The sequence below is a fragment of the Mustela erminea genome, chromosome 5 (genome assembly GCF_009829155.1).
Source record: "Mustela erminea isolate mMusErm1 chromosome 5, mMusErm1.Pri, whole genome shotgun sequence".
NCBI lineage: Eukaryota > Metazoa > Chordata > Mammalia > Carnivora > Mustelidae > Mustela > Mustela erminea.
In genome coordinates, this window is record NC_045618.1 from 112522330 (window position 1) to 112549105 (window position 26776).

Sequence of the window (26776 nt, forward strand, 5' to 3'; positions counted from 1 at the left end):
TTGTTCCTGTCTAGTTGTTCCATACACAGTAGGGTATCCTTCAAGTTTATCTATGGATGAGGTAAATGTTCTCTTCAGAAAGAGGAGTCAAGATTTTAGCAGCTGAGACATTAGGAAAATACCACTAGTAGTGTAAGTAGAAAGTAATGTGGACATTGGATCCTAGGTTTATTGAAGAACTAAATCTGTGTATCCCATTAATGGTAAAAGATGTCAGAATTTGCAGCAAATCAGAATACAAAACAGAATAAGACATAGGTTCCAATATTCTTAAGGAACATGTATTCCTACCCATCTGGTCTAATGTCTTTCCTTTTGCCAGCCTGTTTTTACAGATTTTACTGGCCTAGACCAGAAGTCAACAAACTACCACCTCAGGCCAAATCCAGCTCAGCTGTTTTTGTAAAATTTTATTGGAAAAAAGCCATGCATATTTTTTTTAAATATTGTCTATGGTTATTTTCAGGCTGTGTGACAAAGTTAAATAATTGTGGCAGATTATCTGGCCTGCAAAGCTAAACCTATTTACTGTATGGTCCTTTATAGGAAAAGTTTGTTAATTGTGGCCTAGATTGTAATAGAAATAATTCTTAAATGTTTTGCTTCTATTTTCCTTTGCTTCCTTCTCCTGTTCCGTCAGCTGTGTATGAGCTCCTAATCTGTATTTGAGATACCAGCTTTCTGGGCATGTGCCTTTGTCTTCCCCATACTGAAGTTCCTACTCCAATTGGTTATTTTTTCCATTTATGAATGAGTTGAAGGGTTTTTACTGGTTAGATCATGGAACTAGATATGAAGTATACATAGGTTCTCAAGAATATACTCTACTCTGTTAAAGACTTTGGCCATGTTCACTTTCGATCATTATTAGCCAAAAGGCTGAGAAGCAGTCACTTTAGATCATTAAGAGCACAGTGATCTCCTTAAGATATAGTAAGGAACACTGTTAATGATTGTGAAGCTTTCAGATGCAAAATGATGTCTGCTTAAATATTGGGGCCACATCTTGATTTATTCTGAATGATCTCAGGTTACTAAAGAGCCATTGAAGTAGCTAAGCTTTTTATTTTACTTTATCTTTGATTTCTTATATGTTCGAGGTAGGAAGGAATGAGAGTTAGTAGCATTTTTTTTTTTTCTAAGTTCATAATTTTCTTCTGTCTTCCCTCTATAGCAAAGTTCTTCTGGTATATTTCGGATTTTGTTGTCATGCTATCACAAGAGGCTGTAATAGCCAGAAAGACTAAGAGGCAGATAGGGGCGCCTGGGTGGTTCAGTGGGTTAAGCCTCTGACTCTTGATTTTGGTTTAGGTCATGATCTCAGGGTCATGAGTGCGAGCCCTGCATGGAGCTCCCCAGAGCTCTGCACTGGGCATGGAGCCCTGCAGAGCTTCGCATTGGGCATGGAGCCTGCCCCCTCTGCCACTTCTCCCTTCCCCTCCTTGTGTGCACTCTCCCTCTTTAAAAAAAAGTGATGCAGGTAGAAAAAGAAGCACTTAGAGATTTCAATGTGGGAAAGTAGGGAGTCACTGACTGCATCTGAATGGATAAAGACAGGTCTTAATTTTTACCATTGCTTGTTACTGTTTTCTCTGAACTGTTTCATATCTTCCCCAGAGCTATGGCACCTTCTTTTTAATTCCTCTCTCTTTTCATTGGTATAACCATTGTTTATTATTAGACAAGATGTATAAAAACCAACCATCTATAAAAACCAACACTTTTATATGCGTACACCTCATCATTTCTTTTATCAAATTGAAGCATATCAGAGATTATCTGGGATTGTTGGAAGAATTCTGGTTACTATTCCACTAGTAAAATAGCCCTGTAGCTCTTTGGACATTTCCTTTGCTCAGAGGTTGGGGGTTTTTTGTTTGTTTGCTTGTGTGGACGGGTTTTTCAATTATTTGTTTTATTTTGAATTTTGGTATAAATCCTCTTCCCCTGGAGTGATTAAAGTGGCTGTACTTGCTGGGTTTGGAAAGTGTCAGGTCTAGTAGAGGAGACCATACCTTGAAGCTGCAGGTATTGTCAGAAATCAAGAGAGTTGATTATCAGAAACCCAATGAGAGAGCTGCTTTTGATTAAAGGGTTAGGGGGAGGATATATATACTATGTTTGACTTTCAACCAAAAGACCTAGTGCCCTGCCCTTTTTACGTGTAGAATGGGTGAAAAAGGAAATAAAGCTGTGCTCTAAGAAAAAGCTTTTAAATATAAGGAGTTTTGCCTGTGTTCAAAGCCTGCATCCCATAAAGGCTTTGAATAATCTTTTAAATGTTTACTATTAGAGGTCTTTTCTTCAAACAGTTGTTATATTTTCCTTTTACATAAGAAGATACAGTACCACAGTGTTCTCAAGATTCAAATTATATTGAAAAAAAGGTTGGTTTGTCATTTTTAAAAGAAACTTAAATGAGCAAATGCCTCTGGAACCACCAAGTCATTAGTTTTCCAATAAATAAGTAGCATTATAGAAGTAAGTTAAATGTGCATTAAATGAGACTATGTTGGGCTAAAATATAGGCTTCTGTTTCTGGATAAGATAGAGTAAACACATTATACCCTATTCCTCCTGCTAAGTACCAAGAAAAAGAATCCTGTACAATGTGAATCTTCTATATTTGTTTATTTGCTTGTTTTATTCCTATATATCCCAGTTGGACGTGCTAGAGACTCCTCCAACCTAAAAATACTAATGGATAAAGCATAAAAAAGGTCTCATTTTTTATTGCATCTATCCTGTTCCAGGCAAACGTCATGAAAGCAGTTGCCCCCTGCCCTTTGCAGTCCCATTGCTGTGGAGCTTGAGTATCTAGCCCTGTCCATCATACCTGCCTTTCAGTAATGAGGGCACCCCTGCCTCTCCCAGCTGGTGTTACAACCTCAGAGCCATTGGACAAAACCCGTCTGCCATCATCATACTGCAATAATGAGGCAGTTCCCATTCTCACCACCACTAGAGTGGATGGAGGGTTATAGAGAAGAGGGAGTTAGAGAACAGGATTTTTCAAATCTGTGTTTGAAATCCTATGCAGACCTCTGAACATCACATGCATTTAACTAATGAGAATTGATGCACAAAAAGATTTGAGAATTGAATTGTGGTATGATATACTACCTAGGCTTCACACTGGCTCTTGGTTACCCCACAAGTGGGTAGAACAAAATAACACTGAAAAAGTTTTAACTATTAAATTGACATTTGAGCTACGCCAGTACAAGTGAGCTAGGAATCTGTGTAGTTTGCTTCCTACCAAAATAGATAATAGAAAGCAGAATCTCATAACATAATATTCACCATATACTAAGAACCAGGTAAATCTTAATTCAAATGACAAAAGGTAATCAGTTATAGATAGTACACTGAAATGACACAGATGTTGGAATTACTTGATAAGTATTTTAAAGAAGATATAATAATAAAAGTCCTCCAGTAGTAATTACAGCCTGAAAACAAATGAAAAAATAGAAAGCCTGGGTGAAGAAATAGATTATATAATGAAAAAACAAATGTAAAATTTTAGAACTGAAAAATGCAGTAACCTAAGTAAAAAACTGGTTCTTGGTAGGATAGCTGTAACAGAGGAAGGAATCAGTGCACTTGAAGTTAGAACAATGGAAATTATCCAGTCCGACAACAGAGAGAATAAAGATTGAAAAAAAAAAGTAAACAGAGCCTCAGGGACCTATGAGACAATAACAACAGCAACAAAAATTTATGTTTGTTATCTTTGGAGTCCAAGGAGAGAAGTTTAAGTAAGAGTGAGGGATTGAAGAAATGACTGAAAACTTCCCAAATTTGGCAAGCCAACAAGTTCAAGAAGTCGAGCAAACTCCCAACAGGAAAAACCCAAAGTAATCCATTTCCAGCCACTTTATATGTAACTTGCTGAAAACCAAAGGCAAAAATTCTTGAAAGCAGCTAGAGAGAAGCAATGCATTACATAGAGGGGAACCATTGGAATGACAGTCAAAATTTCTCATTAGAAAATATGGAGGCCAGGAGGAGTCAAGATGGCGGAGAAGTAGCAGGCTGAGACTACTTCAGCTAGCCGGAGATCAGCTAGGTAGCTTATCTAAAGATTGCAAACACCTGAAAATCCATCGGCAGATCGAAGAGAAGAAGAACAGCAATTCTGGAAACAGAAAAACAACCACTCTCTGAAAGGTAGGACCGGGGGAGAAGTGAATCCAAAGCGACGGGAAGATAGACCCCGGGGGGAGGGGCCGGCTCCCGGCAAGCGGCGGAGCAACGGCGCACAAAATCAGGACTTTTAAAAGTCTGTTCCGCTGAGGGACATCGCTCCAGAGGCTAAACCGGGGCGAAGCCCACGTGGGGTCAGCGTGGCCTCAGGTCCCGCAGGGTCACAGAAGGATCGGGGGTGTCTGAGTGTCGCAGAGCTTGCGGGTATTGGAACGGGAAAGCCGGCTACAGAGACAGAGCCGACAGTAAGCTCACAGCTCGGTGTTACCTTGAACTGGTCGCAGGCTCGGTGAGCTCGAAGCACGGCCGGAGGTCAGGCAGACGGGAGTAACTGGGCACTGTTCTCTGAGGGCGCACTGAGGAGTGGGGCCCTGGGCTCTTGGCTCCTCCGGGCCGGAGACCAGGAGGCTGCCATTTGTATTCCCCGTCCTCCGGAACTCTACCGAAAGTGCTCAGGGAACAAAAGCTCCTGAAAGCAAACCCGAGCGGATTACTCACCCCGGCCCCTGATAAGGGCGGTGCAATTACGCCTGGGGCAAAGACACTTGAGAATCACTACAACAGGCCCCTCCCCCAGAAGATCAACAAGAAATCCAGCCGAGACCAAGTTCACCTACCAAGGAGTGCGGTTTCAATACCAAGGAGAGCAGCAGAATTCCAGAGGAAGAGAAAGCAAAGCACGGAACTCATGGCTTTTTCCCTGTGATTTTTTTTTAGTCTTGCAGTTAATTTAATTTTTTTATTTTTCATTTTTTGTTTTTTTTCTCGCCTTCTGGTTAAATTTTTTTTTAACTTTTACCTTTTTCTTTTTTAACGTTTTTTAACTAGTTTATCTAATATATATATTTTTTCTTTTTTATATTTTTCTTGTTTTCTTTTTTAATTCTTTTCTTTTCTTTTTTTTTCTTTTTTCTTTTTTTTTTTCTTTCTTCCTTTTTGAACCTCGTTTTATCCCCTTTCTCCCCCCTCACGATTTGGGATCTCTTCTAATTTGGTTAAAGCATATTTTCCTGGGGTTGTTGCCACCCTTTTAGTATTTTATTTGCTCCTTCATATACTCTTATCTGGACAAAATGACAAGACGGAAAAATTCAACACAAAAAACAAGAGGCAGTACCGAAGGCTAGGGACCTAATCAATATAGACATTGGTAATATGTCAAATCTAGAGTTCAGAATGACAATTCTCAAGGTTCTAGCCGGGCTCGAAAAAGGCATGGAAGATATTAGAGAAACCCTCTCGAGAGATATAAAAGGCCTTTCTGGAGAAATAAAAGAACTAAAATCTAACCAAGTTGAAATCAAAAAAGCTATTAATGAGGTGCAATCAAAAATGGAGGCTCTCACTGCTAGGATAAATGAGGCAGAAGAAAGAATTAGTGATATAGAAGACCAAATGACAGAGAATAAAGAAGCTGAGCAAAAGAGTGACAAACAGCTACTGGACCACGAGGGGAGAATTCGAGAGATAAGTGACACCATAAGACGAAACAACATTCGAATAATTGGGATTCCAGAAGAAGAAGAAAGAAAGAGGGGAGCAGAAGGTATACTGGAGAGAATTATTGGGGAGAATTTCCCCAATATGGCAAAGGGAATGAGCATCAAAATTCAGGAGGTTCAGAGAACGCCCCTCAAAATCAATAAGAATAGGCCCACACCCCTTCACCTAAGAGTAAAATTTACAAGTCTCAGTGACAAAGAGAAAATCCTGAAAGCAGCCCGGGAAAAGAAGTCTGTAACATACAATGGTAAAAATATTAGATTGGCAGCTGACTTATCCACAGAGACCTGGCAGGCCAGAAAGAGCTGGCATGATATTTTCAGAGCACTAAACAAGAAAAACATGCAGCCAAGAATACTATATCCAGCTAGGCTATCATTGAAAATAGAAGGAGAGATTAAAAGCTTCCAGGACAAACAAAAACTGAAAGAATTTGCAAACACCAAACCAGCTCTACAGGAAATATTGAAAGGGGTCCTCTAAGCAAAGAGAGAGCCTACAAGTGGTAGATCAGAAAGGAACAGAGACCATATACAGTAACAGTCACCTTACAGGCAATACAATGGCACTAAATTCATATCTCTCAATAGTTACCCTGAATGTTAATGGGCTAAATGCCCCTGTCAAAAGACACAGGGTATCAGAATGGATAAAAAAACAAAACCCATCTATATGTTGCCTCCAAGAAACTCATTTTAAGCCCGAAGACACCTCCAGATTTAAAGTGAGGGGGTGGAAAAGAATTTACCATGCTAATGGACATCAGAAGAAAGCAGGAGTGGCAATCCTTATATCAGATCAATTAGATTTTAAGCCAAAGACTATAATAAGAGATGAGGAAGGACACTATATCATACTCAAAGGGTCTGTCCAACAAGAAGATTTAACAATTATAAATATCTATGCCCCCAACGTGGGAGCAGTCAACTATATAAACCAATTAATAACAAAATCAAAGAAACACATAAACAATAATACAATAATAGTAGGGGACTTTAACACTCCCCTCACTGAAATGGACAGATCATCCAAGCAAAAGATCAGCAAGGAAATAAAGGCCTTAAACGACACACTGGACCAGATGGACATCACAGATATATTCAGAACATTTCATCCCAAAGCAACAAAATGCACATTCTTCTCTAGTGCACATGGAACATTCTCCAGAATAGATCACATCCTCGGTCCTAAATCAGGACTCAACCGGTATCAAAAGATTGGGATCATTCCCTGCATATTTTCAGACCACAATGCTCTAAAGCTAGAACTCAAGCACAAAAGGAAGTTTGGAAAGAACCCAAATACATGGAGACTAAACAGCATCCTTCTAAAGAATGAATGGGTCAACCGGGAAATTAAAGAAGAATTGAAAAAAATCATGGAAACAAATGATAATGAAAATACAACGGTTCAAAATCTGTGGGACACAACAAAGGCAGTCCTGAGAAGAAAATTTATAGCGGTACAAGCCTTTCTCAAGAAACAAGAAAGGTCTCAGGTACACAACCTAACCCTACACCTAAAGGAGCTGGAGAAAGAACAAGAAAGAAACCCTAAGCCCAGCAGGAGAAGAGAAATCATAAAGATCAGAGCAGAAATCAATGAAATAGAAACCAAAAAAACAATAGAACAAATCAACGAAACTAGGAGCTGGTTCTTTGAAAGAATTAATAAAATTGATAAACCCCTGGCCCGACTTATCAAAAAGAAAAGAGGAAGGACCCAAATAAATAAAATCATGAATGAAAGAGGAGAGATCACAACTAACACCAAAGAAATACAAACTATTATAAGAACATACTATGAGCAACTCTACGCCAACAAATTTGACAATCTGGAAGAAATGGATGCATTCCTAGAAACATATAAACTACCACAACTGAACCAGGAAGAAATAGAAAGCCTGAACAAACCCATAACCAGTAAGGAGATTGAAACAGTCATTAAAAATCTCCAAACAAACAAAAGCCCAGGGCCAGACGGCTTCCCGGGGGAATTCTACCAAACATTTAAAGAAGAACTAATTCCTATTCTCCTGAAACTGTTCCAAAAAATAGAAATGGAAGGAAAACTTCCAAACTCATTTTATGAGGCCAGCATCACCTTGATCCCAAAACCAGACAAGGATCCCATCAAAAAAGAAAGCTATAGACCAATATCCTTGATGAACACAGATGCGAAAATTCTCACCAAAATACTAGCCAATAGGATTCAACAGTACATTAAAAGGATTATTCACCACGACCAAGTGGGATTTATTCCAGGGCTGCAAGGTTGGTTCAACATCCGCAAATCAGTCAATGTGATACAACACATCAATAAAAGAAAGAACAAGAACCATATGATACTCTCAATAGATGCTGAAAAAGCATATGACAAAGTACAGCATCCCTTCCTGATCAAAACTCTTCAACGTGTAGGGATAGAGGGCACATACCTCAATATCATCAAAGCCATCTATGAAAAACCCACCGCAAATATCATTCTCAATGGAGAAAAACTGAAAGCTTTTCCGCTAAGGTCAGGAACACGGCAGGGATGTCCATTATCACCACTGCTATTCAACATAATACTAGAGGTCCTAGCCTCAGCAATCAGACAAGAAAAGGAAATTAGAGGCATCCAAATCGGCAAAGAAGAAGTCAAATTATCACTCTTCGCAGATGATATGATACTATATGTGGAAAACCCAAAAGACTCCACTCCAAAACTGGTAGAACTTTTACAGGAATTCAGTAAAGTGTCAGGATATAAAATCAATGCACAGAAATCAGTTGCATTTCTCTACACCAACACCAAGACAGAAGAAAGAGAAATTAAGGAGTCAATCCCATTTACAATTGCACCTAAAACCATTAGATACCTAGGAATTAACCTAACCAAAGAGGCACAGAATCTATACTCAAAAAACCATAAAGTACTCATGAAAGAAATTGAGGAAGACACAAAGAAATGGAAAAATGTTCCATGCTCCTGGATTAGAAGAATAAATATTGTGAAAATGTCTATGCTACCTAAAGCAATCTACACATTTAATGCAATTCCTATCAAAGTACCATCCATCTTTTTCAAAGAAATGGAACAAATAATTCTAAAATTTATATGGAACCAGAAAAGACCTCGAATAGCCAAAGGGATATTGAAAAAGAAAGCCAACGTTGGTGGCATCACAATTCCGGACTTCAAGCTCTATTACAAAGCTGTCATCATCAAGACAGCATGGTACTGGCACAAAAACAGACACATAGATCAATGGAACAGAATAGAGAGCCCAGAAATAGACCCTCAACTCTACAGTCAACTAATCTTCGACAAAGCAGGAAAGAATGTCCAATGGAAAAAAGACAGCCTCTTCAATAAATGGTGCTGGGAAAATTGGACAGCCACATGCAGAAAAATGAAATTGGACCATTTCCTTACACCACACACAAAAATAGACTCAAAATGGATGAAGGACCTCAATGTGCGAAAGGAATCCATCAAAATCCTTGAGGAGAACACAGGCAGCAACCTCTTCGACCTCAGCCGCAGCAACATCTTCCTAGGAACAACGCCAAAGGCAAGGGAAGCAAGGGCAAAAATGAACTATTGGGATTTCATCAAGATCAAAAGCTTTTGCACAGCAAAGGAAACTGTTAACAAAATCAAAAGACAACTGACAGAATGGGAGAAGATATTTGCAAATGAAATATCAGATAAAGGACTAGTGTCCAGAATCTATAAAGAACTTAGCAAACTCAACACCCAAAGAACAAATAATCCAATCAAGAAATGGGCAGAGGACATGAACAGACATTTCTGCAAAGACGACATCCAGATGGCCAACAGACGCATGAAAAAGTGCTCCATATCACTCGGCATCAGGGAAATACAAATCAAAACCAAAATGAGATATCACCTCACACCAGTCAGAATGGCTAAAATCAACAAGTCAGGAAATGACAGATGCTGGCGAGGATGCGGAGAAAGGGGAACCCTCCTACACTGTTGGTGGGAATGCAAGCTGGTGCAACCACTCTGGAAAACAGCATGGAGGTTCCTCAGAATGTTGAAAATTGAACTGCCCTATGACCCAGCAATTGCACTATTGGGTATTTACCCTAAAGATACAAACGTAGTGATCCAAAGGGGCACGTGCACCCGAATGTTTATAGCAGCAATGTCCACAATAGCCAAACTATGGAAAGAACCTAGATGTCCATCAACAGATGAATGGATCAAGAAGATGTGGTATATATACACAATGGAATACTATGCAGCCATCAAAAGAAATGAAATCTTGCCATTTGTGACAACATGGATGGAACTAGAGCGTATCATGCTTAGTGAAATAAGTCAAGCAGAGAAAGACAACTATCATATGATCTCCCTGATATGAGGAAGTGGTGATGCAACATGGGGGCTTAAGGGGGTAGGAGAAGAATAAATGAAACAAGATGGGATTGGGAGGGAGACAAACCATAAGTGACTCTTAATCTCACAAAACAAACTGAGGGTTGCTGGGGGGAGGGGGTTTGGGAGAAGGGGGTGGGATTATGGACATTGGGGAGGGTATGTGCTTTGGTGAGTGCTGTGAAGTGTGTAAACCTGGTGATTCACAGACCTGTACCCCTGGGGATAAAAATATATGTTTATAAAAGATAAAAAATTATAAAATATAAAAAAAAAGAAAAGAAAATATGGAGGCCAGAGAGAAGTAGTAAGATATTTTTTAAGTGCCAGAAGAAAAGAACTGGCAACCTAGAATTCTTCATCCAGAGAAAATATAATGAGGTGAAATAAAAACATTTTCAGATGAAGGAAAGCTGGAAGAATTCATTGCCAGTGGACTTGGTTTAAAAAAAAGAAATTCTTCAGATGGGAAGAAAATAATGACGGAAACTTGCAATGTCAGGAATGAAGAAAATGCAAATGAAAGAGTAGACCTGGGGTAATTGGTTAGTCTTCTCCACTTAAGTTTTTAAAAATGTTTGGTGATGGAAAGCAAAATTTATAACATTTTCTGATGTAGTTTTCAATGTATGTAAGGTAATCTTAAAGACAATTATATCGTAAAAGGGGAGAGAGTAAAGGTAGTGAGGTTTCTGCATTCCACTTGAAATGCTGAAATGTTGATATGAGGAGACTAATAAATTATATGTGTGTGTATATATAGATGAATCAAAATTGAATACTGAGAGTTCAGATTATGCACAGGAAAGCAGGAATGGATGTTGGATTTGAAAATGCTTTTGCTTTATGAATTGGTATAATCATGGAGATTTTCTTCTTTAAACTGTTAATGTGATAGATTACATCAAATGTATTTTGAATACTTAACCAACTTTGCATTCCTTGAACAAACCCCATTTGGTCATGATATATGTATATATGTATGTATGTGTATATATATGCATATATATGTGTATATATATATGCATATAGGTTTGTATGTGTATATATGTGCATATATATGCATATGTATACATATATATGCACATATATACACATATATACCTATATACACACATATATACATCCATGATGTATATATGATATATACATATATACACAAATATACATATCATAAAATAGGTTGAAAATAATAATAAAATATGTTGATAAGATGATAAAAAATGTCAACATGATAAAACAAAATTGACAAAATCCAACACCCATTCATGACATGAAACACTAGGAAGACTAGGAAGAAATAGGACAAATAACCTTCGGGTATCATCACACTTAATGGTGAAAGACTAAATGAAATACTTTATCCCTAAAATTGGGAATGAGGCAGTGATATCCTCTTTCACCTATTCTCTCACTCCTATTCATAGTAATGGAAGCTCTGTGCAGTTCAGTAAAGAAAGACAAAGAAATAAGTAGCATACTTACTAGAAAGGAAGAAGATTGTCCCTATTTGCAGGTGACATGATTGTCTACACAGTAAAATTGCAAGTAACCTACCAAACAATAACAATAACCACACAGCAGTAAAACTCCTAAAATAAATGAGTATAGCAAAGTTATGAGATAGGTAATCATCATTAATTATATTTCTGTATCCTAGCAATTCTGGAAACCAGAATTTTAAGACATACTGCCATTTGTAGTTGCTCCGAAAATTGAAAATGAAATACTTAGGTAAAAGTGCAATATAAAATGCTGATGAAAGAAATTAAAAGTCTAATGAGTAAATTAATATATTATGTTGGAAGACAATGTAGAAAAGATGTCAGTTCTTCCCAGACTGATCCATAAGTTTAACATAATTCCTATTAAAATCCCAGCAAGTCCTTTTTTCTATTGTTTATATAGACAAATTGATTCCAAAATTTATATGAAAATGCAAAGGAACTAAAACAGCTAAAGCAATTTTGAAAAAGAAGAAAAAAGTTGGACCAATTATACTTTATGGTTTTAAGACTTGACAGCTATAGCAATGGTAATCAAAATAATGTATGGTATTAGAGGAGGGATAGACCTACATATCAATGAAACAGAACGGAGTCCCAAATAGACCCATATGGGTATGTTAACTTTTTTTCATTGAGTTGAAATTTATAAAACCATCTAAAATGAATAGTTCGATGCTATCTAGTGCATTCACAAGATCATGTGACCACTACCTTTAATCTAGTTGCATAGCATTTCATCAGCTTAAGGGAAAACCTCCTTCCCATTAAGCATTTGCTCTCAGTCCCCCATTCCCTCTTCCCATAGCCTCTGGAAACGACAAATCTGCATTCTCTATGGATTTACCTATTCTGAATATTTCGTATGAATCGAATCATACAATATGTGATCTTTACTCTCTGACTTCTTTGATTTAGAATAATGTTTTCAGATTCCATCCATGTTGTAGCATATATGAGCACTCCATTCCTTTCTATGGCTGAGTACTACTCCATTATGTGAGTATCACTAAAATGTGTTCATCTATTCATTTGTGGGTGGACATTTGGATTGTTTACACCTTTTGCTATTTTAAAATAGCATTGCAGTTAACGTGTCTCTACATGCATTAGAGTAATAGTTTTCAGTTCTTTGAATATATACTTATGAGTAGGCAATTGATTTTTGGGAAAGGTGCAAAAGCAGTTCAGTGGAGGAAGGACATTTCATAGGGGAAAAAATGAACTTGACCTAACCCTCACATTTTGCATAAAATAACTCAAAACAGGTAGTAAATCTAACAGATAAATGTAACATATAAAACTATAAAACTTTTAGAAGAAAGGGCTGGAATAAATCTTGGTCACCTAGGCTAAAAGTTCTTAAACATGACACCAAAAAAATGGCTTATAAAAGGAAAAAAAAATCAGTAAGTTGAACTTTGTCAAATTAAAAGCTTTTGTCCTGTGAATGACCCTGTTGAAGAGGATGTAGAAACAAGCCATAGTTGGGGAGAAAATCTTCGCAAATCACATACCTAACAATGGTCTTTGTATCCAGAATATATTAAGAATTCTCTAATGTCAACAGTAAGAAACAATTGAATTGGAAAATGGACAAAAGTTTTGAGCAGACAATTCCACCATGGAAGGTATATGGGTGACAAATATGCACATGAAAAGATGTACAAAATCTTAACTATTAGGGAAATGTAACCTAAAAACATGGTGAGATCCCAGCACACACCCGTCAGAATGGCTAACATAAAAAATACCAAGAATTTAGAGCCACCAGCTCTCTCATATGTTCCTCAAGGAAATGTAAAATGGTATAGTCATTCTGGGAAACAATTTGGCACTTTGATTCACAATTGTGTTTGTATATTTATCCTAGAGAAATAAAAATTCATATGCACACAATAATCTGTACATTTGCATGCATAGCAACTTAATTTGTAATACCCTAAACCTGAAAACAGCCCAAATGCCCTTCAGTGGGTGAACAGGTTGTGGCGTAACAGACTGGAAGTTGGTAATAAAAGGAGCTGAACTATTGATACACACAGTAGCTTGGATGGATCTTAACAGCATTATGCTAAGTGATTTTTTAAAAAGGCCAAACTGAAAGGGCTACATACTGTCTGATTTCATTGATAACACTCCCCAAATTACTAAATTATTTAGTCATGGAGAACGATCAGTAGTTGTCACAGATTCAGAGATTAACATTTGGGGAAGGGTGTGACTCTTAAAGGGAGTAGTATAAGAGAATTTCTTTGTTTTGATGTAACAGTTTATGTCCTGATTGTAGTACTAGTTACAAGAGTCTGTACATGTTATAAAATTGGATATACTATACACACACACCTCCAAAAAACAATGCATATAAAACCTGGTGAAATCCAAAGAAGGTCTATATATTAGTTAATTATGTTATATAATGTCAGTTTCCTGATAATGATAATGAGCTGTGGTTAAGTAAGATGTTCTCATTGGGAAAGCTCTGTGGATGGTATACATGGTAACTCTCTACTGTTTTTCTAATTTATTGTGGGCTTTAAATTAATTTATTTTTTAAATAAATTAATTAATAAAATCAATTTATTACTTAAAAATAAACAGCAAAAAACTCAGTGTTAAAGATTTCAAAAAGTAAATAACCTGATTCAGTTAGATGGCTGTTAACCTGAGGCATTGAGGAAAATTATCTTAAGAATGTTTTATTTTTAATTAAAAGTGATAATAATAACTAGGAATTTCCAAGAAATTTAAGCCAGCTAGCGGAGGATTCTTAGTGCGTGGATAGCTTCATGGAGAAATAGAACAGTGCCTCTGTCCAGAGAAGAGGCAGCAGGATTTGATCTCTGGTTTAGTTATTGTTGATGGTTTGATTTAAAAGCCAGTGAGTAGACAGACAAGTGCTGCAAGTACCAGTGTTCCTGGGATGAATGGCATTTTGCGGAATGGAAGAGCTGACAAACAGTTTAAGTTACTCATTTATTTACAACAAAACTAAACATTTGCAGCAGCCTTTGCACAGAACAGAGTTTCAACTAATGTTTCTCTTTTGTATCTGCCGTCTACTTTATCCTTTTTTTCTTTTTACATCATGTTTTGATCTGGACTAACCATTCCCAGCTTGCTTTTACTTTTCTCCCTCTCCCACCCCAGCCCCCTCTTTCCCTCCACACTTCTTCCCTCTTCCCCCTTTCTTCCCTTTCCCTCTGTCCTTTCCCTATTCTTTTCCCTTCCTCATCTTTTTAAGAGTACCTGCCATGTCCTCTCTGAATTTCAGTTTAAGGAAAGAAAGCTGAATGAGTTCTGTTAAGTAAAATAGTGGAGGGCATTTCTGAAATTCAACTTTAATTTTGAAAGTATGTTATTTTTTTAACTTTTTTAGAAAAAAGATTTTATTTATTTGATACACGGAGAGAGACATCACAAGTAGACAGAGATGCAGGTAGAGAGGGAGGGGGAAGCAGGCTTTCTGCTGAAGAGAGAGCCCAATGCGGTACTCCATCCTAGGACCTTGAGATCATGACCTGAGCCAAAGGCAGAGGCTTAACCCACTGAGCCACCCAGGTGCCCAAAAGTATGTTATTTTTAAACTGAGCAGTTAGTTGGTTCTGACATCTAGAAATCAGACTCTAAACCTCTGGAGAAAAATTGAAGGTGCTTGAGGTTATACATCTTCTGTATATTTGTGTAGGATTAGCAGAATCTGGCCTCTCAAGTTACTTAGATTTTCTTCACCAGCCTTATTTACATTGGATTCCTGAATGAGAAAAGTTGGATTTGGATGCATTTCATTCTTTCTCTGCCTTTCCTTTGTGGCTTTTATAGTAGCAGAAAATGTTACCGAGGTTGCTCTAATGTACTCATCTCTTGAGCCTGAAGTAGAGATTTTGTGGAGACCACCTGGGATATCCAGAGATGAAGGACTGCTGTCTCAAAGACCCTCCGTAGAAGAAATGCCCCATCATGTTTGTTGCTTTCCACTGGATTTGTAGAATTTCCATCTTTTTAAAAAATGGCTTTAGAATAGTCAATAGAGCCTTCTAGGCAGAGCAAAAATATTTCAAATGTGTTTAAAGTAAGTCAGTTGTTTGTTGCTTTACTTACCAAGATCTTTCCTCTCCTGTAGCTGTATAGTGACCATATGCCTTTGTTCACAGGGTGTATGTATCTTGATATCTTGTTATCAAGTTTCCACACTTAAAAGTTTATAAAATACCTAAAGGGAAATTGATTTCCTGCAGTATTGGGTAGCCTACTTGTGCCTAAGCTATTGAGTTGTTCGTACTACTTGTAACAAATTGTTCTTTGTTGGAGGGGTAGAAAGAACACCTCTGTACTATCTTAACTTTGCTGTGAAAATATTCATGTTTAATGGGTTAAAAGACAATAATTTCCAGGCCTGGTTTTTAAAAATGAGAATGCTTTTTAACTTTCTCTTTCATGGTTATTAACTATGCCCAGAGTTTTCATTTTAATTACCACAATGCAGTACTCCAGTTCTCTTATTTGCTTCATTACCTTCTCTGCTTTGGCTCTGAAAATAATTTTAGAGAAATAAAATCAGACTGTTTCCAATACAATGAAATGCTTTCACCACACTATTAATGAATCTTTTCTTCATTACCAACAGAAAGCTAGATGTTGCAGATCTTCTTAAACAAACAAATTAAAGACTATTCAGTCTTGTGATTAGAGGAGACAAAGAGTACAATAAAATTTGACTTACCTGGCTCATTCCTTTGGTTTTTCTGACCTCTCTTCTTTGGAAATAGAAGCTATCTATGGCTTAACTCCTCCTTAGAGAAGAAATGCTGTTAGAGAGTTACTGGAAGAATCCTCAGGGTTCTGAGTTTTGGTCCTTAAATGTAAGACCTGAAACCATAGAAGTACTAGAAGAAAACTTAGAGGGAAAGCTCCTTGGACATTGCTCTTGACAAAGAGTTTTTGGATATGACAACAAAAGCACAATCACCAAAAGTAAAAATCAGCAAGTGACTGCAGCAAATTAAAAGGCTTCTGCACAGGAAATGAAATGATAAAATGAAAAGACAACCTGCAGAATGGGAGAAAATATTTGTAAATCATTTATCTCATAAAGAGTTAACATCCAGATGTATAGGGAATTCAACTCAATAGCAAAAAACAAATAACATAATTAAAATATAGACTGAGGATCTGAACTGACATTTCTCAGAAGAAAACCTGTGAATGGTCAAGAGATCACTAATCAGGGAAACAATGAGATTATCACCTCTTACCTGTTAGACTGGCTATTATCATAAAGATGAAAAATAACAAGTTTCGTTAAGGATGTGGAGAATAGGGAACCCTTGGACACCATTGGTGGGAATGTAAGTTGGAATAGCCATTATGGAAAACAGTATATAGATTCCTCAAAAAGTTAAAAATAGAACTACTAATGATACAGCAGTCCCACTTCTTGGTAGTACATATCTTAAAGGAAATAAAAAAAATCTATCTCAGAGATACTGTACCCCTTGTTCACTGCAGCATTATTCACAAGAGTTAAAATATGGAAACAACCTATATGTGTATCAGTGGATAAATGGATGTGTGTGTGTGTGTGTGTGTGTGTGTAAAATGGAATGTTATTCAGCCACAAAAATAAGAAAATCTGCTTTTGCAAGATGGATAAGACACAGGAAGATAAATATTGCATGATCTCATATGTGTAATCTAAAAATGTCAAATTCATAAAAGCAGAGAGTAGTACAGTAGTAACCAGGAACAAGGAGATGGGGGAAATGGAGAGATGTTGATCGAAGGTACAGACGTTCACTTATGTGGGATGTGTAAGTTCTAGAGATCTAATGTACAGCATAATGACTATAATTAATAATACTGGCATTATATACTTGAAATTTGCTATGAGAGTTGATTTCAAGTGTTCTCACTACCAAAAGTAAATTGTAATGATATGAAGTGATGGATATGTTAATTAGCTTGATTGTGGTAATCATTTCATAGTGTATGTATGTAGGTATGTATATATGTATATATATCAACATGTTGTACACTTTAAATATATGAAATTCTTATTGTCAAATGTGTATTTATCTATAAAGCTAGGAGAGTGACCAGATAAGTCCTCTGAGCCTGTACTTCTTGTTGAATCATAGATTAAAGACCTCACAGGAGGATACATAAGAGCATTGAACAGTAGATTGAGAGAGCTGAATTCTAAAATCTGGCTTGTCACCAGTTAATTTATTTTTGTCACTGTCAGCTTGACATCACCTTTCTCTCCCTATGTGGAATTCAATTGAACTAATGGTTATTGAGCATTTACTCTTTACAGGAGTTGCCTGGAGATACTACGTCCAGTTTATATTGACTAAGTTTTTTTTGTTTCTTGTTAATTTAGCCCTTTAACACAATATTTTTGGTCTGTAGTAAATCTAGGCAGATAAGTGAGGAAAATTACATGGTGGCTGGAAAATTTTCCTCTGAAGAGGCTTTTACTTGTGTGTATTGGAAATCTAAATAGTCATGGCAAAACACTTTGTCTCTGATTTAATTTAAAAGTCATGGAATCATTATTGTTTTATAATGTTACATCATTAATTCACAATTACTACTAACTTACCATGCGAACTTCTAAATCTTAGCAGAGCCTACATAATATAAGAATATTCTGGTTTACTAGTTGATTCAGAATTACTTGTTTTTAGCAAAGTAGAAATTAAACCGGCTTCCTAATTTGAAATATGTTTGATAGTAACTATATTCATATTTTAACCAAAGTAAAAAGGTCTAAAATATTTCAGCATTATGATGGTGCCTTTAATGAATTAGTAATCATTTAGGTTTAAGAGATGCTGCCTCTCTTAATGTACCATCCTAGAGGCATATTGATTTTAACATATGCCTCAATTTTTATTTATAGGATAATGAGAACAAATACAGCTTTTGGTTCTAGTGATTGAGGGTCATTCTTGGAAACTAGTAGTGTCAGAACAAATGCCTCAGATAGTGTTTTTTTTTAAAAAAAGGAAGAAAAGGAAACTAAATACAGAAGAATGCTGTTTTACCTTAAGTCCTTTTTTTGTGGTTTGTCTGTACTATAGCAATAGCATTGCTGGAGAATTATAACTATAATGTTGAATTATAACTATATATTATTATATTATAGTTATATTATATATATTATAATATATTATATTAACTATTATAACTATAATGTTACATAATATTGTTAGCTTATAAAGGTCCATAATTGGGCTACCTTGTGCACTAAATGCAAGAAATACTGCATTTATCCAGTGTGAAATAGTATCTCTTGAGATTATGAGGATAAATGAGAGAGTATGTTTGAATTAGCTTTGAACATATCCCATGTCATTTAGCTTCATAGTATTTCTGAGAAGGAAGGATGGATAAGCAGAAAGAGATTTTTGTCACAATTTTAAATTAAGAAAATGAATCAAAATCATACAACTTAATTCATAACAGAGCCTGAATTAGAACAAAATTGTATCTTAAGGCTCTCTATGCAAAGTTCTCTAACTAGAGCATGTGTCTCAAGTAATTTTGACAAAATTACCTCCTGTTTCTGAAACTTGAATAATCCTCGTCATTGCAAGGAAGAAGAATGTATGTGTCTATTAATGCCTTTGACTTCCAAGAAGACCCTATATGTAAAAAATCCCACATTATAAGTATAATTTAGAGAGTTTATAATTTTACTTTGCTCTTAACTATCATTCTTTACAATACGGACACTCATTTACTAATGAAAAAAGTACTTTTACTTACCATTTCATAAAGACAATAAATTTTATCTTTTAAGGTTTAGTTTAAATACAATTTTTATTTATAATGCTTTCCAGTTCAGCTGAAAGTGATTTTTCCCTCTTCTAGTCCTTAATTTCTTGTTCGTCACAGTCTTATTACATATAAGTTGTCTGTTATTATTCATGTATAATTTCTTATTCTATTGGATTGTTCATCTCCTGAGTTTTTTTATATATATTAAGGGCTTAATAAATACTTACTTAATGAACAAAAGTTCACCTCTACTTGGTTGGTGAGTGATACTCAAGGCAGAGAGAAGTGAGACCCACTCCCAGAGGACCAAAGAGGTGCATTTTCAATCTGTATTTCCCCATCTTCCATTCTCAGATGAGAAGTACTTCCTGGTAGGACTGAGAGTCCTGAGAGTGTATCATATTCCACGCACACACGTCAGGTGTGTGTATGTGTGATGAGTGGGAGTGTCATAAAAGGGGAGAGAGGAGAAGAATCAAAAGAATCACAATATAGAACAAAACAATATGCCTGCATTCTTGCATAACTGATAGATATAGAAGGAAATACATTAGGCACATATAGAAGTTATTGAAAAACAGATGTTTTTTTTAAGATTTTATTTATTTATTTGACAGACAGAGATCACAAGTAGGCAGAGAGGTAGGAAGAGACAGAGAGAGAGGAGGAGGATGCAGGCTCCCCGCAGAGCAGAGAGCCCGATGTGGGGCTCGATCCCAGGACCCTGGGATCATGACCTGAGCCGAAGGCAGAGGCTTTAACCCACTGAGCCACCCAGGCGCCCCAGAAAAACAGATTTTATCATCAGATATAGCTACCCTGTTAAAGCATTAGCATAATTAAAGCTTTTAGTAATGAGACCCTTCTATATATGCTTGCTTATGGATGAGACATACCAGCAAGCTTTTTGAAGACAGAAAGTGTAAAACCAGGATCAACGGCAATTGACAAAGGCTATTTGGTAAGAAATTTGAAGATTATGCATGCATATATATGCACACATGCGTGTGTGTGTGTGTGTGTGTGTGTGTGTGTTTAACAACAATTTATAGATTCCTGTAAATCTGTTGCTTGTTTTTTTCTAGATATTTATTCTGGTGAGCCTAATCTTATGTTAGAAACACACATTTTTTTTTTTTTCCTATCTCTCACTCTCTCTGGCTTTTTATGAGCAAGATATTTTGAATTTTTCAGACTTTTAAATATTTTTATGAAAAAATTGGGCTGTGGCTCTGAGCTTCTTCAGTACTTTATTGACTGTTCTCATTCTAGTCATTCATTTTCTCTTCTCTTACTGCTAGCCTCTGCCCTTGAATCTTCTGTTGGTTACTCTGTATATATGTAGACCTTTATCATTCCAGAACCAAATTTTCCTTTCTCTATGTTGTCTATGGCTTAACAGAAAGATTTAATATATTCTTGATTTAGCTTGGTTTGAGGAGTGCTAAAAATCTTGATTTAAGCTTCGTTTCAAAAACTGTCCATTTCTTTCTCTTAGGACTCAATTCTTGTGCTCAAAGCATTGCATTCTAATTAAACTCAGGAAACACAATAGATGTGCTTGTCTTAATGCAGATGTGTCTTCTTTTTATTAAAAAAAAAACAGCTTGTGGTTTCATATGTTTAATTATTATGTTCCCTCACTCTTTTTTTTTCATTAAAAAAATGAAGATTAATGTTAGACATAATAGGGGAAACTGGATGTGAGGTATATGAGATCTCTGTACTATCGTTGCAATAATTCTGTGTATCTAAAATCTGTTCTAAAAGAAAAAGTCTTTTGAAAAATATATAAGGGACATTTGCTTTTTCATTCATATGAATTTTAGAGATACTCAAATGCTATATTTCTTACAAATCATGAAAAATCTGACAAATTTCAGTGTTCTTTATTTACCCTTTAGATAAACTGTTGAGTTAATAATAAAGCTTTGGATCAGATTGAGAATGTTATTTATTCCCAAGATTCTTACATTATAGCGGATAGAAAATAAATGATACTGGTCTTCCAATAACACATCACATACCCTTCTGTTCCTCTCAAATCTTTTATGGCTAAACCAACTAGATTTCAAAGTCTCAAAATGAAAAGAATCAGCAATTCTAGTACTTGATTAGGGAAACAGTATTAACCAAATCTTGCTGAGTTTTATCTGGATTCTCTCAGATTCATAAGGACTCTTAACTTTTCAGAAGGTTCTTGATAGGGGCACCTGCATGGCTCAGTGGTTTAAGCATCTGCCTTCAGCTTGGGTCATGATCCCAGTGTCCTTGGATAGAGCCCCACTTAGGGCTCCCTGCTCAACAGGGCAGGGTGTCTGCTTCTTTTAACCCCCTTCTCTTGTGCTCTTGCTTGCTCTCTCTCCCTCTCAAATAAATAATTTTTTTTTTTTTTTAAAGAAGGCTCTTGGTATTGGGTTCAGTTTTATCTAAGAAGACCAGTCTGCTGTGGCACAGCTGTGTTGCATCTTCCCTTCTCAACTTTTCCTTCAGAATCATTTTATACCTTCACCTTCCTAGCTTTTGTTTCTAAGGCTCTGCTTGACCAAGTAGATGATACCCTGGGAAATAGTTGTAGATTTGTGGTTTGGCAGTTGCTTTTTCTCAGGGCTCATATAAATTGAGAACTGGTTACTTTGCTTCTCACTTTGTGGGAGAAAAGATTCTGTTCCTGAAGGCACCCATCCTTTCTTTAAACCTTGCAGACAAAGCAGCTTAAAACTTCCTAGGCTAAGGAGTCCCTGTCAAAACAAATTTTTATTTGAAGACTAAGATGCCTAAGGATATTTAACAATAGCCCATATGAATTATAGCAGAGTCAAAGCTTTAGAATAAAAAGGACATCTCTCATTAACTAACCCTGTTGCACCCACTGTTAGATAATATTGTTTTAACCACTTGCTATTCATCTTATAGCAGGGAATACAAATAGAAAAATGGACCTTCTGATTAAAAATTGGCATAACAGTAGGTGGGCAGTTAGGTATGAAATAGATAAAAGAGATTAAGAGGTACAAACTTCCAGTTATAAAATAGTCAAGGAGATGAAAATACAGCATAGGGAATATAGTCAATAATATTGTAATAATGTTTGGTGACAGATGGTGACTACACTTACGATGAGCATGAGGACTATATAGGATTGTTGAATCATGTTGTACAACTAAAACTAACATAACACTTGCGTTAATTATACTTCAATGACTAAAAAATTGGCATGATATAGAACATATTCTACTTTTTATTATGAAATAACTAGTAGCTATCACCAAGATTCGTTTCTTTTAAGTCCTGAACTCATTTTTTTTTATTCAGTGGTTTTACTTCCATAATGAAAAAATACATTTTGTTTGTGACATCTAGAACTCTGAAGATAGATGGAATTAAGTTATAAATTAAATTATAGTTTTGCATTTAAGACTATTTGAGTTTCAGCTGAAAAGGTAGGTACAACATGCTGAAATAGAGCTGGAATAAGTAAACTATTTTACTTCTTTTATAAAAATCTTAGTCTATGCAACTCTGAGTTCAGAGATGATCGTACTTGCATATTCTGAGTGATAGAGAAGTGAAAGAGTATTTTTTTCAATGTAATGCTTTGTTTTATATTAGTTCAGTGATGTTTCCAAAGCAGTTGTTCCTTCTCCTTGCTATCTCTTTAAAATAAACTTTCACTGGATTCTTTGAAATTCAATCCTTAAAGCTGGTTTCTTTGTTTAGTAAGATACACTGGATCAAGGCACCTGGGTGGCTCAGTTGGTTAAGCATCTGCCTTCAGCTCAGGTCGTGATCCCAGAATCCCAGGACTATGTCCAGCATCAGGCTCCCGGCTCCACAGGGAGTTTGTTTCTCTCTCTGACCTTCTCCCCTCTCCTGCTCTCTCTCAATCTCTCTCTCTCTCAAATGGATAAATAAAATCTTCAAAAAAAAAAAAAAAAGATATGCTAGATCAGTCCTGGCTAATTATATGATTTTTGACACTTGTCACTTATAAAGAGAAGATGACCTCTCTTTACCTTTGTTTGTCTTTCTCCCTGACAGAATCCCAAGGATTGCAGCAAAGCCAAGAAGCTGGTATGTAATATCAACAAAGGCTGTGGCTATGGCTGTCAACTCCATCACGTGGTCTACTGCTTCATGATTGCATATGGTACTCAGCGAACACTCATCTTGGAATCTCAGAATTGGCGCTATGCTACTGGAGGTTGGGAAACTGTGTTTAGACCTGTAAGTGAGACATGTACAGACAGATCTGGCACCTCCACTGGACACTGGTCAGGTAAGAAGGCTGTACAGTATTTCACATTTCTGGGTTGAACTGCCACATTCCACATTATCAGATTTTCTAGGCTCAGTTTTATGGCTCGTGGTCATCTTTTTCTCTGGATCCATGACTCTTCTACATTACCAAGGTAAAATTTAGAATGATTCTTTGTTTTAAAAGTGCTTTATGACCTATTTCATATCTAATGTTCATTTTTATCTGGCTTTAGCAAAACAACTAAGTTTTTTTAAGGAATGTAATTTACTCTTTTAATGATAATACACGATTCACTTTTTAGGGTACTTTCACATTATTGAACTCATTTGATATTCATAATTATTTCATAAAATAGACTGATAAATGAGAATCTTCACCATGTGTTAGAATCACTTGGAAGGCTTGTAAAAACACTGGCTTCTGATTCAGTAGGTTTGGGAGGGGTGCTGAGAATTTGCATGTCTAACAAATTTTCCAGATCCAGGGAGACACTTTGAGAATCACTGAGGCAAACCATGCAGGCATCTTTACCTCCATTTTAAAGTTCAGGACAGTGAAACCTAATTTGCTTGTTCAATTTTAATTTTATTCAGGAAACATTTGATGAGGAAAAATATGAATAAGGTACTGTGTTAGACATTATTTCCAAGAATTTAGTGATAAAGAAAATAAAATAAGAGTTTCTTACTGCTTATCTATTGTTCTTTCTACACCATCGTGATCTTTAAACAAGGTCTAAAGTTGGGCTACCCCTGTGAAAATCCTGGCTTTATCAGTTTGTAATCTTGGGCAAGTTATGTAACCTAGGCCTTAGTTCTCTCATCAGTAAAATGGGGAGTAATAATTTACTTACCTCTTTGAATTGCTGGTAGGATTAAGTGAAACAATATATGTAATGCACTTAGCATAGTACTTGATACATGAATTCTAGTAATTATTAACTACTGTTAATAGCTTTATTCATTGGGTAGATATACAGTGAGTACCTACAGTGTGGCAGATACTGAACTAAGTGATTAGGTAAAATGCTAAACAAGACAATACACCATCTCTGCACTTAGATCTTGTGGGAAGTCAGAAATTTTTCAACAGGCTGAGGCATTTATGTTAATATAATTTCTCATGGAGCGGAGCATCTTTTTTCACAAATTTAACAGTAGATGTGGAATTAAGTAGCTCTTTCATTGCCAAAGTGAGTAACTTTAGTTCCTTTGTCTCTTTTTACTTCCTTTGGAAAATATCAGATACTACCTGACTCTTCACAGAAGCGACAGAAAGTTAATTGGGTAATTTTTATAAAATGCTTTAAGTTGTGCTATAAAATTTTCTAGATGATTTACTTTTTATTTTTTAAAGATTTTATTTATTTAGTTGAGAGAGAGAAAGAGAGCAAGCACACAAGCAGGGGGAGGAGGAGTGGAAGCGGGAGGAGGAGGCTTCCTGCTGAGCAAGGAGCACAACGCTGGGCTCAATCCCAGGACCTGAGCCAAAGGCAGACACTTTAACTGACTGAGCCACTCAGGTGCCCCAGTTCTATGTGGATTTAAAGTATTATTTTGTGATGTGAGTTTTGCCTTCCTTAGGATGATTTAGGAGCCCTATTGTATATATCAACATATTTTTTCTTTGTAACTCCACGTTTTAAAAGAACCTCTTAATCTAGAACCTTAGCTAAGCTTTGATTTGAGGTTACATCTCCCATTGATCTGCTCTGTAGTTTACAGCTGGGGCAAACAGATTAGGTGTCAAGGTTAGGAAGATACAGGAAAAGCAGTTCTGTCAGATTCATGATAGCTAGCCGTTTCATTTTGTGAACTTAGTTTAGTTTCAAGCCTCTTTGCTTGTGAAGTATGAAGCCAGAGTAGGGCAAGGTTCTTATGTTAATAGAAAAGTAAAAAGTTAGCCTCACTAGACTTACCAAATTTAGTATATAGTTTTGCCTTGCCTAAAAGCTACAACTAATTGTTTGGTTTGATTTTTAGTCCTTGCTCATACATTTTATAGTCTGTATTGGCAACTATAGCATTTGAAGGCTAAACAGGCTTGAATTTGAAACATGCAGAATTTCTGAATTTCTTAATGTTATAGTTAAATAGGTTCTAGAAACCATCCTTCTTTTACGTGGATTCTAAGACCTAGTAGACACCAGCTGATTTATCCAGAATTATGCATCTTATAAATAACAGAACTCTGGTTGGCACATTGACTTCCACCTCCCTTCCGTCTACATCCTTCCCAGTTCATTCATGCCCAACACCTTACCCATTACAACCGTGGTAGGCATAGAGACTGTCCTGAATATCTAGGACCTAAATAAAATTACTAATTTATTTCCTCCCCCTGCCCTGTAACTTTTTTCAAACCTTCCATATAATTTCCACTGAAGAGTTATCTGTGGTATTTTCTTCTCAGTCATTTGCAGTCCCTAATTAAAGAAGTCATTTTATCATGGTAGAACAGAATTACGATTTTAATTTATAGATCTTTCCCTTATCACTACAGGTATTGTATAAAATCATATACTTTTCTTTGTGCTAATGAATTAAACTGTGCCTGTTGGACACCTTTAATTAATTAAATCGGTGATTATTTTCAGTATGCTTACAGAACTCATTGTAACTAAAATAATTTAGATGCTAATCATTTATCTAAAAGAAGGAAGAGATTTATGTTTTGAGCTTAGAATATTTTATTTTTATAAAAGCTGTGGTACCTCTCCACTTCTGTTTCTGTTTATATTCATTATCTGAATATATACCTTTTGGAGAAACTAACCCATTTCTAGAATAAGAGGAAACAGAATGAATTTTAATAAGCTCTTTAACATTAATTCTTCAGTTAGCCATAAATCAACTACTACATCTGTTATTGTACTGACTTGTATAAAGAATCTTGGGATATTTCCCCTGGCACCACTGCCATAAAATTATTATTGTTTATACACACTTGACATGATGTGCCTGCTGGTGGAATTTAGTGATTTCTATTGAAATCTGTCACCAGCACAGGAATTAGTATGCACATCTGATCATTTCAGTAGCTAAAGCATACCTTGTTGTGTTCTGTTTTTCTCCTTCGTTATTTATGAAATCATATCCTTTGTACTAAATAATTTCATTAA

At 36.1% G+C, this 26776-nt stretch overlaps 1 protein-coding gene across 6 annotated transcripts in view; it reads left to right on the forward strand.

Moving 5' to 3' along the window:
- The window catches only part of FUT8 (fucosyltransferase 8), a 303528-nt gene that overhangs the window by 223098 nt on the left and 53654 nt on the right, over window positions 1-26776 (forward strand). For all 6 annotated transcript variants that reach the window (XM_032344518.1, XM_032344519.1, XM_032344516.1 and 3 more), the window contains one exon: window positions 23436-23673. In XM_032344518.1, coding sequence (XP_032200409.1) covers window positions 23436-23673 — 238 coding nt within the window. The remainder of the gene's footprint in view (window positions 1-23435; window positions 23674-26776) is intronic.